Source organism: Limanda limanda, chromosome 11, assembly GCF_963576545.1.
Source record: "Limanda limanda chromosome 11, fLimLim1.1, whole genome shotgun sequence".
Lineage (NCBI taxonomy): Eukaryota > Metazoa > Chordata > Actinopteri > Pleuronectiformes > Pleuronectidae > Limanda > Limanda limanda.
In genome coordinates, this window is record NC_083646.1 from 21,592,477 (window position 1) to 21,607,204 (window position 14,728).

Consider the following 14,728-nt stretch of genomic DNA (forward strand, 5'->3'; position numbering starts at 1 on the left):
AATCAGATTTGTACATGTTGGCCGAATGATCCCCCTGTTCAGCTGTGTGTGTGTGTGCGTGCGTGTGTGTGTGTGTGTGTGTGTGTGTGTGTGTGTGTGTGTGTGTGTGTGTGTGTGTGTGTGTGTGTGTGTCTGTGTCTGTGTCTGTGTGTGTTTTGAAGGGGGTGGTTGGCCATTTCTCTACTTATCAGAGGCAGCACGAGATTGAGGGCCATCATCCACACTCTGTTGCCATAGTGAAGGCAGACGGAGGACAGCTTGAGTGACAGCTGATCCCACAACACACATTTTCTCTTCCATCATGCTTTTCGGAGCTCGACTCCCGGTGCAGTCACCTCACACACGGAGGCTCAGTGTCATGTCCTGTTACAGATCACCAGTCTGTATGTCATGTCAGTAGACTCCACATTGTGAGAAAAAACAGTTGCCAGTTGGAGGACCACTGCACTAAATGGTTGACATTGGTCCAAATCTACTTGAAAATTACCTCATTGTTAACAATTGCACAACATCAGCAATGAAGCTTTTAATTAAATGAACCAAAAACGAGGTGATAATCATGTATAAATTATTTTGATGCCGTTATAAGACAATGTAATACATTGATGAATATAATTATATAATCATATACTTTTCATAGTTAATTGGAAATCGTGAATATATCCCATATACACTGCTCAAAAAAACAAAGGGAAAACTTAAATCTTTACTGAATTACACACTGATAATTTGTTGAGAACAAAATGACGTAACAATGGTCAGTGGAAACCAAAATCATCTACCAATTGATAGCTGGTTTCAAAACCACAATGAAAAACAAGGTCAAAAATTTTACTCGCGGGCTGATCAAACTTGCATTAATTTCATCACGGCAACTTATATGTGTTCAGTTGTGTGTATGGCCACTGCGTGCCTGTAAGCTTTCCTGACAACATCTGGAGAGGCTCCTGATGACCATCACTGACCCACCACCAAACTAGCCATGCAGGATGGTGTTACAGGCAGCATCACGTTCTTTTTTGACCAGTGTTGTTTTAATCAATCACCTAAACATATGCAATAAGAATATCTCTCCTCTTTCGCCTATAGAATTATTCAGTGTGGATGAATTATTAATGCTTCTGGACAGTAAACATGGATGCAATGTGTTTATTATACAGGTTAGAGTTATGCTGTTGCAGTGTTCAAGTGATGTGTCCAAATTGTTATTTATTAATGCAGAAATTCTACTCAATTAACAGTGAAGTTATAAGCAAAATTCTGATGGACAATTAGAAATTAGAGTCAATAAGGAAAAGAAAGCAACGGATTATAACCAAATTTGCCTTACTTTTTGTCTAATACATATTTATCTGGGAGGGAACATACAAGTTGGATGACATTGTACTCTCCTGGAACTGATGATCATTTTACTTTCATTTTCCAGTCCTTGGATCATGAAAGTATTCATTCATTACTTGTAGCCATGAAATATATTACACAGGAATACATTTATGACTGTTAAAATATAATTTGTTCAGCTTTTCTCTGTTTCATTTTTATTCAAGTAGTCATTCTAAGTCATCCATAAAATATAGGCAAGATATATTACCCCCCCCCCCCCCCCCCCATACCCTTACATATTTACAGGATACTTCACATGATATGCATTTATTGAAATCATGCAGATTTTTTTACAATGAATTTGATACTGAGGAGTTAACCCTTATTCATTCTGTCCTTCCCTCCTTTTCTCCCTCAGATCGGGCAGCTGGTGTTCAAGGGGATGAAGAGTCTGAACAGGATCCAGTCCGTTGTCTTTGAGACGGCCTATAACACCAACGAAAACCTTCTGATCTGCGCTCCAACTGGCGCCGGCAAGACCAACATCGCCATGCTTACTGTTCTTCACGAGATCCGCCAGCACCTGCAGCCAGGCGGCGTCATCAAGAAGGACGATTTCAAGGTCTAACAGTGAAACACACATGAAAACACACAGAGCATTGGCTCGGTTATTACAGGCATTGTGGATGTGATGCGGTTCACATAACATTGGTTTCTCGTAGGAAGATTTTACCTGGACTCACTGAAACACGTCTGTCTGACTGTTAAAATAAAATTAGAGTCAGAATTTAAAAGATTTTCTGTATAAAGTCAGAGAATGTCTGTGATAACTGCTAAATATTCCAGTGTTCTCCACCACAGAGTCTCTCAACATGCCTCATGGAGATTAAGCGTGCTCCTTGCTGAGATTCACACGCCCCATGCAGAGGTTCACATCTGATCCTTGGATGCTCAGACTACAGGCACCGTTTAAACGGGAGCTATCTAACAGTTTTAAGTCAGATGCAGCTAAATAATTTGCTTCTGTTTTGTAGATTTATGATGCATTATGCTTTATACATTTTTATGTATTCAAGCATCTGCTAAAAGTGCTAAACATTAAAAAGGAAACTAAAACACTGAATGAAATGATAAACAATGCACCTTTTAATTGATTTAGCTCTGTTTTGACAGTTCCACACCGGACATTATTAAAACACCCCTCCGGATCTGCTAGCTACAACGTTCTACCTAAACTAGATACAGCCATTTGTTGCCTACAGTAAGGGACTTCCTTAGCTGATTGACAGAATCAGGGATGTGGCCAGCCACAATGGTATAAGATCTAGTTATAGCTGTTCAGTACAGTTCTACCTCTCTGCTGTAGCCTATTGAATTTAAACTGTATGAAGCAACATCAACCGTGGAATATTCAAATATGGAAATAGTTACTTTAACAAATAGGAAAATCTAAATGTGTGGTCAGTGAATGAGGATCAGATACAGCCAGCAGACCGGACAGTTTAAGGAGAGTGGGGAGTTTGTACCAATTGTAACTGGACTTCAGTACTCATCCCTACTTTCATTCAATGACACGACAGCATGAGTCAGCACTGAGTGAATTGAATTAATTTATTTAAGCAACATCACAATCAAGGTCATTCTGTTCTAAACACCAGCTCTGCTTTGATTCGGTCGTGCTCGTATTCAAGTACAAAAGCATGACCTCGAGCATCTTTTATACAACAAGCGCCATTTATTAGTTAACATCATTAAGCGACAGAGATTTGTTTGTCTGTTCAATCATGTATTTGGCATCACCAATACAAATAGTTCTGCACTGGACTGTTGCCAAGCAACCAGTTATATTCTGCCTATAATTCTACTAAGATATATATTCTAAAAGATGCGACTGCGCCCCTACAATTCTGTCAAATGGGTCTTCATGATATTTTTGTTGAAAGTCATGATGAAATGCTTTGCTTCATTCTTGTCACGTTTTAGGGTGATTGAGTCAGGTTTAAGTTCCTGATTCTCCTCTTTGCCCCTGCGTTCAGAGTGCAACCGAATATCGCCCCAGACCCCGATCGGTAAACCTCTCGGCTTACTTGTCTGGCCCTCGTGTTGCAGAATATTTAAAGTAGCGCTGGTCGTCGGGTGAAATCAAGGGTTGGTGTGTTTAATTTTTCGCTGCCCTTCTAATCTCTCTTTTAATACCTTTGAAACCATTAATAGACAAAATGAAATCTGAGTCCAGCTTTAAAATCCACCAGCGTCTTACTGGAGACTCGTTGAAATAACTATTTAAAACAGTTCGACACCCCAGGTAGCAGCTGATGCTGTAGGGCGCGCCTGAAGTTGTCCAGACGGATCCATAACACTGCCCTTGACTGAATTCAGCTCGGTCCTAATGAAATGAAAGTGTGATATTCACATTTCTGAGACCCGGTTAAGTCTGAAGCAGTTCATAGCCCATGTTATTTGCCAGACTGTCTGACGACCAGTCAATATTCAACTCCAATGTGGTTTTTAGAAAAATGTTCATCTTTGTTTTTTACTATCTAATTGTTTTCCCCATTAACATCTAATAGACATTACTGTAATTATCTCCCACAGGAACAGCAGCATATCAATAATCAAGGATTATTAGAATGTCTATAAGCAGAATGGTACATAGTAGTTAACATGTTATCGCTCATGGAAAGCTGTTGTACGATCTGCGATCTGCTAAGTTGCGTTAACGTCAGTATTATGTTCTCGAGAAAGAGATGCTGTGTAAACCTGAACGATATAATTTGCTGCAATATGTAATTTTACAAATGACAATTGTGTGGAAGCTATGCAGTATTTTTTCATATCTGAATATATCTGTAATGGTTAATATTCCTGATGAAATGATCAATACTTAGCGTTTAAGACAATACCATTCTTGAGTCTTATTAGTCATTCCTTTGGACTCTGGGTGTGGTTTGGTCAAATGCGATGCGAACTATTGCTAAATTACCTTTTCCATTGCTGAGCATTACAAAATAATGAAACTGAAAATAATATTTACTATTCTTCAGCAGATTGTGTTGTGTTTTTTAGGAACACATCCAACATATTTAGAACCTAATGGAGAAATTAGGTTTTAGGGGTTTTAATTCAGAGCCGCTCAGCTGTCAAAATATTTAAAATGCTTTGCTAATGTGAGTTTAGACTAAGTGGTACTGTGCAGCTGTTTTGTGTATGAAAACAACCACAGCAACACTCATTGTAAAAGGCCAAACAAACATGAATGAGAAAGCCTTACGTAGATTGCACAAGACAGTGCAAGTGTTGTTTCAGCAGTTTTTCATGAATACTTGATTTTGAAAAGCAAGAGGAGAAGATTCATTTAAATACAACAACGATAGAAAATGAAAGCTCCGATAAATGCACAAAAGCTCTGCTATTGACAGTTCAGTTTAAAAATATTTGATAATAAACCCAAAGTGTCAAATCCTTATTCACTCGCATAAATAATTCAGATCTATAAAAGACTGTTTTCTCTCATGAACACACACACACACACACACACACACACACACACACACACACACACACACACACACACACACACACACACACACACACACACACACACACACACACACACACACACACACACACACACACACACACACACACACACACACACACACACACACACACACACACACACACACACACACACACACACACACACACACTTGCACAGTGCCAGCCAGTGACATAGGGACTTTTCATACATCACCATTAAACTTTACCCATGCAAGTGTCTGGCTTCATATTTCTCAGTAAATTGTGATTTGTGCCTGTTGCCAGGGAACAAATGATCTCCCTCTGTTTGCTCATTTATCACTACAATGTCCTTCCAGTACCAACACCCCCCCGCCCCATCCGCAACATCTACCTTCCTCACTCTACCGCTCTCTGTTTACCCCATTCATTCCTATGTCCCTCTCTCTCTCCCTCTGTAGATTGTATACGTGGCTCCAATGAAGGCCTTGGCAGCGGAGATGACAAAATACTTCAGTAAGCGATTGGAGCCACTGGGCATCTCTGTTAAAGAACTCACTGGAGACATGCAGCTAACCAAAGGAGAGATCCTTCGAACACAGGTACACACACACAAACACACACACACACACACACTCACACCAAGTAAAAAGTTCAAACAAAGGTAGCCAAAGCTGCTCCTCTTCTACACTTGTACATTCTCTAGCACCCCCAAGTGGAATGTATTGTTAATTAAGTTTATTAGAAGCTATTTCATCATACGTTCTGCAAAGTGCATTAGTCACAATTCTGCTGATTATGAGTTATAAGAGGAACTTTAGTCGATACAGTGTATCATTGAATTGTTAAGCACCATGGATTTACAGTTGCTGTCAAATGTATAAGAAATAATGAAAGGGTCTGAAGTGTCTATTGTTCTTTGTCTGGCTTTCATCAGTGAAAGCTTATTGTTTTATTTATGTCCCTATAAGTCTATATTCACCACTCTTTCTGTTTTATGTCACTCTTTACATTTTCCAGTTGTTTGTCTGCTGCTTTTATGTGACTTCATTGTTGCCTTAGGTCCTTGTTGTTTTTGACTCAAAGAGCAGTTTGAAAATAGTTTGTGGAGTTTATTTACTGGGCGTCATCGGAGCAGGTTAGTTAAATGTCTGCACTTCTACTTTTCTGTTCACTTGATGAACCCAGATGACCAAAGCCCAGTGGGGCCCATGTAGGCCTGTCGCGATATGCAATAAATCAATTAATTGCGCGATAAATTAAAATGAGCGATAATTTTTTGCCGGCTGCAATAAATTCCATCCGCACGCTTCAAAGTAACTGGATATCAAAAGTTTTTAATCCGGTGTATCTGCCCTCTCGGCGGATTGGTGTTTTTTTGCCCCAACTGATTTCTTCAAGGCAGTGCACAGGGTTAGGCATTCAGTTGGTGATGGTTATTATTTCCTGCAGCGCAGCCTTAAAGGCCGAGCTGAGGGCACAATAAGTTAACCCCCTCGTCACGTGTCAGTCACTTGTAGCATTGGTCTCTATGTGGGAGGCGGAGCCCTGGCGTTGCACAGTGCAGAGTGCAGCATGAAGTCCCGAGAGGAGAAGAGCAAGAGAAAAAACATTTGGAAGAATAAAAAGATGGAGTTGGTGTCTAAGCCGAACGCGACAGCTGCCGTGTGGGAGCACTTCGGCTTCAAACCCAACGGCCGGGGCGAACCAAATAACCTATGCGAGCCGACATGTCGCATTTGTTTGAGAACAATATTGACAAAACGCGGCAATACAACAAACCTGCATCTTCACCTAAAACACATTCCTTGTTTTTGGTTGTGTTTGGTTTTTATTCAAGAGCATTTTTGGTTAAAATAATTGTATTTATTGTTTTTGGATGTTTTGTTAATTAATTCTGGATATTTTAAATGTCTTCCAGATGTCCAGTTCCAGTGTTCTTTAAAAATAAAAGTTTATTGATCTTCGAAAGGGTGTACTTGCATTATTATGCCATTATCATTATATAAGTTGAAAATGGTGTCAAAACGGCAATATTATCGCTTATCGCAATAATTTCTGGGGCAATTAATCGCACAGAAAAATGTGTTATCGTGACAGGCCTAGGCCCATGCAAAGGTCACTAATCACACACTTATATCACTTATCACTTATACAATTTATATATAAATAATGACAAATACTAAATAATAAAGATTTTAATTATATATAAATAGGTGTTGAATACATATTTCAACTTGTCATCTGATACCCGCATTAAAAATGGTGTTTGTCAGCTGTCCTGCACTCAGTTTCTGCATCTTCTTCTTCATCATCTACACTACAATTGTGCACAGTATAGTCAACATCAACTGCTCATGCTAGTGGATATGTTTAAAGTTAATTATTTAGCTTTGTTTTTGATTTAAAAAAAAAAAATTCAACTGTTTTCTTTTTTTTAAATAATTTAACCAGAAAAAAAAGTAAATTAAAATGGGGACACACAGGTCCACCAAGCTCAGTCACTTCATGCTGCATCAGTTTGTTTTCTTTGTCTTCACTTCGCTGCGTTCATGAAGTCATCTTACCATTTGCAGGTTTTGTTTTTCTAGCTGACCACAGCAGTTCCATATCAGGCTGAGTTGTGCTGCTCTACTTTATTCTGGGGCAGGACCTATAGAGTGACTCTGTTAATACTGCAGTACGGTCCGGATGCTAACTATAAACCAGGGGCTGTCTTTTCTAATGATAACTGCTCACTGTCACACAGGGTCAGTTGTCAGATATTTGGTAAGAGTCTTGGAGAAGGTCTTTTTTTGCTGCTTTTTTATCTTCAGTTGATAGTTAATCTGTATATTTCACTAGTGCTGCACTGTTAGATTACTGAACAAGATAGTGCAGTGCAGTGCAGTGCAGGGACTCATCATTTTTCCCATGAGACCTTTTCTTTTTTCTGGCTCTATACATAGTTGCCATATTTTCGCTAACAAAACAAATGTCATGTACCCTTAGGCCAAATGTATATGGGTCCCGGTAATATTTTGGATATAATATTATGGTAGGTTCATTGATTTTTTTTATGGAGTTACAGAATCAATAATTCAGTTGTCTGGAAAAACCTTAAAATACATGTATTCCACTCATTTCCTAAACCAAACCACTAAATATATATTTCAAATCCCATAATATAAATTATAGATATCTAGTCTAATGTAGACATATACACATTTAGTCACGAGTCATCTATATCAAGAATGAGAAGGAGACAAGTTGAATGTGGTTGAGAGGTTGAGGGTTGAATTGGAGCAAGTATAATAAACCTGGAGAGTGATGGACATTGATCAGTCTACAAAAACATTAATGAGCTATTATGTTGCTTATTGCCAAAGTGACATAAACCCACGTGATTCTGTAACCACTGCCCTAAAACCTGTGATGTGCGTTGCAAATCAGCTTTTTAAGAAAATGCACTTTTCTGAAGCAATCAAATAGGGAAGAATAAAAACATTATTTTGTCATTGACAAAATATTTTGTCATTGACAAAATAAGCCATTTGTGTTAAACTGTTGAGTTTAATTTGCCTGTCAAAAGTTCTCAGTGGGTTTTTTCAAGTATCAGAGCGCGACCAGCACATGTAATTGATTTGTCATCATCATCTCAGCGTTGGAGGTTTTTTTCTTGTTTTAGAAAAACAATGGATTTATTTACACTAAGGCCAAAGAAAAGCTGCAGGTTGAGCTCACACTTAGTGAGAGAACAGGGCTCCTCCAGCTGCGAGTGAAGTAGAGGATGGTGGATCCAGCAGGAAAGACTGAACAATGAAACTGAGAAGGTCGGGGAAACGTGAATATCTGTTCAATCCAAAAGAGTTGGATTTCAGAGATCGTACAGCTTAAAGTTTATAAGCCTCATGGGGCTTATGACTACAGAAAAGGAAGGGTTGGGGTTGTGTGCGTGTGCGTGGTGGGTTCCTATGAAATGAGGCCAATTCCAGCTAATGTGGAGGTGTATTAAAGTTGCATTTCTATCAGGTCATTTGAAATCATTTCACAAAGAGAATGATTAGTCAGATCGACTGCAGCTCTGCAGCAATCCTCTATCTCTCTTTCACTTAACCTTGTTCACTTTTCTCTCTCATCACTCCGTTTGACTGGGAGCGGTCAGGTGAAAAGCCTTTCCACACTGAACAGGACGGAGTGATGTCACCCACTGTAACCTTGGGTGTCTCCTGTGTTCACTTTTTTCTTTCATCGTTCCCTTTAGTTGGGGTTCAGACACAACTCCTGAAGGATCCAACCTTGAGCAATACTTCAACATGAACAACCTAACTATACTTTTACCTGCAGGTTTTGTAGGTTTAGGGCAGGTTATACATTTTCAAACCACTCTTTCACACTGGTCTGTATTGGTCTCTGTGACTCCTGTCCACTTGGTGGCAGCTCTTTATAAACCAACAATAAAGACTAATAAGAAGAAGAAACAGAGTAAAGCACCACGGCTGTGTCCGAAATCAACCACTCACTCACTACTCCTTACTTGAGATCATCGGGAAAAGAAAGAAACGCTTCCGGACTCTACTATCCATATTTTCTCTGAGCTGGGAATGACATCATTGTCTTAGGTATAACGTACAGCAACAATAACGTCAGCCAGTAGAAAATCCCATAGTCCATTTTAAATGTTTAATTCACACATCGTATTAATGGGGAAAAAAACCTTGAATAACAATCTTTCAATGTAGAAATAAACTTGTTTAGCACAGTTTGTGCTATGATGCTCTGCTCTGCTCACATTTACATTTATACTACAGGTTTGGGTTTTCGTGCTGCTCTCGCTCCTCTCGTCTCCGCTGCAAGCGCAATGCATGATGGTATATATTGCTTGATTAGTAGGTTGTACGCTACTTTTCATGATGCATTGTGGGAAACAAGGAGGGCACTAAATAGGGTATAAAAACTTCACTAAACATTCGGACACCACCACAGTAGTGATTAGTGAGTAATTTTGGACACAGCCTACCATAGTCCGTATATAAAGATGGATGACATTAAGCACCTCAAAAGTGAAACCAAAGCCGTGTGATCACTCCCTGGTGGCTGGCTCAGATAAAGGCCCGAAAATGGTCATGGACACATTTTTCTTCAAGGATGGATTCTGTCATATTAAGGCGTTCTTATCACAGTGATGTATGTTCAAGTATTCAGGTTTCTCATAAGTTTGGTTTTAAGTTTAATAGGTTTCAAGCGTGTGTATCATCTCCATCCCCTGATTGCTACTGCACAGACTCTTACTCCAAATGAGGAAATTTAAATACAATTTTTAGTAAACAGACACAGTACAGATAATATAATGTTAATTGTGTGTTCATATTATTTAGCACGACTGTAATAAAAGTTGGATTGCACAGGTTTCTACTTTTTTGTTGCCATAACGATGCATGTCAATTCAGCCAATTCACATGAAATCAACCAATGAGACACAAACAGACACATACACAAACACACACGCACGCAGCACAAAGGTTTTTATTACGGTTTGCCTTGACAAGCCGTTAGATGTTCCCATATCACAATCCAGTAAATGCCTTTCTCTTACATCCCCACTACATCTTCCTCCCACCCACCCCATCTTTCCACAACCTCTTCTCTCCATGGCTGCGATAGTTACCATAGAAACAGAAAGGGTTTGGAGGGATACTGCCATGTGGATGCCAGTGTGTGGGTGGGTGGCATCCTGGGACTTCCCAGGCCCTCTTCCTTATCTGTCCAGAGATGAAATATCAGTTTGTGACACCCAAGAAAGGAGCTGCCTCACAGTCCGGCTGTTTTCTTCTGAAGGCAGCACAAGACGAGTGCGTCCACATGCACAATTGAAATAGTTGCTGATGGTTGTCAGCCAATTTTGGGTTACGACAACTCTAAATATTATTACGATTACTGGCATCCTGGCACTTAATGGAAAGACCCAGGATACTTGTAAAAAAACGTTTTTCAGTCAGGCAGACACATAGCAATATGGTTAATTAGTAACTAAGTGCTGAAAGCTAGTGCGATCTGCCATGACCTATTTTATGCATGGTTGCCCACACCTACAACTGAGGGGAAAGGTAATCACTCCCACTACACTTTGAATTAACATAAAAAATGTTAAACAGGAAATTTCCATTTATGAAAATGTTCAGTGTTACGTTGGTGTTTGGGAAGATGTTTTCAATTTGATAGCAGGTGTGAGAGGTAGATGTAGAAAAGGTGCTCTGAAATGACTCATTTGTATTCTTGAAGTACTTCATTTGTGCTCAACATAAACATAAACATGTGTCGTGGGGGATTCCTCCTGAACTCCTTTGCTATGATCAGCTCCAGGGTGTTGTGACCGCACCGTAGAGCCAACTGTTCAAACTCCTGTCTGAACGCAGACCTGTCACTGTCAGGAGTGTAACAGTCAAGTCTCCTGAGGGACATCAATATCAAGTAAGGAGAGCAGTGGGGCGAGCATACATTTGTGAGGGGAACCAGTTCTGACTATCTGGTTGCTGTACATCTTTTTCCACATCTTCATGTGCTGCTTCCTGTTAATATCAGATCATCCACTGGCGCAGCTGGTTATGTGATGTTGGAACAGTTGAGGTGAATGTAGGCTCATCAAACTGACAGTCAAACAACATTCAGGTTGTCTGACAGTTAAGACAGATGGTTTTCTGTATTTGATGATATCCTGTGGACTGACACAAGGTCAATCGCTAAAAGACATTTTTCCAGCTTTTCAAAGCAGCTTCTTCCTCTGCTGTGATCTCCGTTTCACTGTGTTGCTGGCCTGGTTATACTGGATCACACCTCCACTTCTGTAGTTTCCTGCTTGGCCTGATGAACCCCACTGATTTAAGCTGCCTATTGCTGTGGCCTCAAACATACAATGCCTACATTTTTTCATGTAATGCAGTAAGGTAATCGAAAAGACAACTGCAGCTGGAACTACGAGGCCTGACTGTGTGTGTGGAAGGTAACAACTTTATGGATTATAATGTGAGAGAGCACGCTGTAAAAAGCACTGAGGAACTTTTGGCAGGACAAATTAGAAAATGGCTGGCCGCATCAGTCTAGCTAATTATCGGGGGTTGCAAATTATGATTTTCTTTTTATCTGGAATGCTTGTGTGAGAGAGACATCTAGTGGCAGCGTCTACTGTGTATATAAACTTTAACATGACCCTTTTTTTTACATTTACTAGAACATGCACAAAAAGTACAAAATGAGCCTGTTAGGGGAGGTGGTTTCTCGTCTCTGCATTCCTGAGATGTAAGGTTCAATAACGTTTTCCCTAGTTGGGGTTTTCACTGTTTGCATCAATTCAGTCCCATTTTTGTAGATTTTTTTTAAAAGCTACAGTATAGGAGAGTTAGTTAATAAGAAAAGAGTCTCACAAATGTTAATGAGACTGACACAAATAGGCCTGTTCCTGTCAGAGCTTTAGAGAAGAGTGAAGGATTAGAAGTAAAATCTTATTGAAATGGATTTTTGGCAGGTAAACCCACAATATTAAAGCTTCAAAGAAAACAGAACAGAATATGGGACCATTAAAAACTAGCTACCTTCTTGAGTTCATAAAAACGCCCTGCAGGCAAGGCCTCTGTTCAGGTTTATGAACCTATTCTGTGATTTACTCGTCACCTTTGAGAAACATTAGCAGAATCAGTGGATATAGAGGATTGATTTCAGTCCTGCAGCGATTGATTGATGAATTGGCTGAAAAACACCACTCAGCCAAACAATGGCTTGTTTTCTCTGCACCTCCTTGTGTGCATTTGTGAGGCAATTAAGAAAGCACTTTGGCCTGTGCTCCATTTGCCAGCGCCTCCATTTAGATTAACCAGTAGCTCCAATTAGGAGCAGGCGCTTCCTTTTCTGTGAGCGCGCCAGTCCCTAATGGCCGGATAGATTGATTTAAATGCAAACTAGAGAGGATGTAATGAACTGCTTTTACAAAAAGAGTTTAATAGGAATTTGCACAGCCCCCGAGTAGGTTGCCAAACAGTTCACACACCATTAACTGTGCATTGTAGTATTTTTCTTGAAAAGACAGAATAAACGTGTTGGTCTGAGTGTTAAAACGTATACTGACACTTACTTGAGGTAAACACCATATACTACACTTGTTATGTAACTTCCCACTGTATGTTAATACGGTGTTGATTTAGTTGCTTCTGTTTCCATTTTAATGAGCAGAGCTACGGATAATCGCGTATTGATAGTCCATGAATATGACACAGTGTTCCAGGGGGATTCTGTTTTACAGTGTGAGTGATTCAATAATTTTCCCCAGCAACAATCTTTAAAATAATCTCAATATTCTTGGTGAAATCAAAGGAATTTCTATTACTTGATACTCAGAGTTCTGGCAGTAGAGATAAAGAGCAGTGTGACCGAGCTCAATTGAGTAATTTATCACCAATCTTAATGTTGAAGCTTTAATCTTGATCTTTTATTGTTGGACTTGATAAAAAGACGATATAATAGAAATGGGTCAAACCTGAGAAGCCGAGATGAAGATGTCCTATTATTTTTAGTGCTTGATTTGGTTTAAAGGATAGAAGCACTTTTTTGAGGCCTGTCTTAAAACAGTGCTCACATTCACGAGTACATAAAAGCATCATTTGCAATTATAATTGTTTCTTAAAGAAATGTCAGGGAAAGTAATGAGGAACAAATTCCACATTCCTCAAAATTCCTAAATTAAGCTGACATTAATATAATGCTGAACTAGAAGATTAAAATACTACTCAACAAATGTGTCAACTGTTAATATTATTATTATTACATTATCTTTGTGTAATTAACCTCTTGTTCCTTTATTTAATCTCTGCCTTTACATATATAACTGAGACCAAGCTGAGACAACCTAGTATTTTCTAATTTGGAAAAGCTCCTCCGGATCCACAGAGACACTAAACAACTGATCCACATGACTAGTCAACAGATCTATTAAATATAATTCAGCAGAGTGCTCCATTAATCCATTTTTGTTCTCAGTTTCTAGTTGACTTTATCCTCTGATAGTGTTTCTTTATCATAATTTTGATCCAAATATACAATGTTGGAACACGTGTGGTTAATGGAGGCACATTTAGAGCATAGACCAGATGACTTTGAGCTTATGTTTTGGACGTAGCAGACGCAGCGGACGCAGCAGCACATGTGGGAGTGCTGCTGTTGTGTGCAGATACTTAACAAGCAGAACTGAGATGCTGTGAGCACCTGCAGACACACTGCTGTGTCAGGCAACTCAGGGAAATGCACTCGCTATTCATTATATTGAGGTCTGCTCAGCTATAAAGGATGAAACATCAATTATTTTGTTTTCTGAGCTGATGTGATCAAATGTTATCATCTGCAATTTTTTTTATAGAATTACTCATAAGGTTATAATGCTGAGAGTAGTCACATACATATTGGTTGAGCTCTGCTTTCATCATAGTTAACCTACTTATTGCACGGTTCATTGCAGATACTGGATCTAGAGCACAGAGCCAACACACCACTGTCAGGATTTATTTAGTTGTTAGCATAGTCAACACTTGGCAAAGTGGCGAGGTGCTTTTACATTAAATTACAGAAACTTCACACATCACCACTGACTTACAGTAACAAATGGGCTCACTGCCTTTTTAGTTACAAAGGTGCTGCTGGAAAATGGTGATAAATGAGGTCATAATATGCACAGAGGAGCTGAAAATTCAGACGTAACCGGCTGCTAGGGATAAATAAATAGAACAAGAAACGCTGTCGCTGTTGTTTTGTTGCTTAATTAACATGATTAGATCACACATTTCTCTTTATTTCCTGGTGTGTCTTGGTCTTAAGGCCCCTATACTCTCTATTTAGCTGTTCCTTTATTTCATCACTGTCTTTT

At 39.4% G+C, this 14,728-nt stretch overlaps 1 protein-coding gene across 1 annotated transcript in view; it reads left to right on the top strand.

Annotated features, from left to right (window-relative positions):
• The window catches only part of ascc3 (activating signal cointegrator 1 complex subunit 3), a 143,973-nt gene that overhangs the window by 65,784 nt on the left and 63,461 nt on the right, over positions 1-14,728 (top strand). Inside the window, exons 9-10 of the mRNA XM_061080652.1 lie at positions 1,742-1,945; positions 5,304-5,444. Of these exons, the coding sequence (XP_060936635.1) occupies positions 1,742-1,945; positions 5,304-5,444 (345 nt within the window). The remainder of the gene's footprint in view (positions 1-1,741; positions 1,946-5,303; positions 5,445-14,728) is intronic.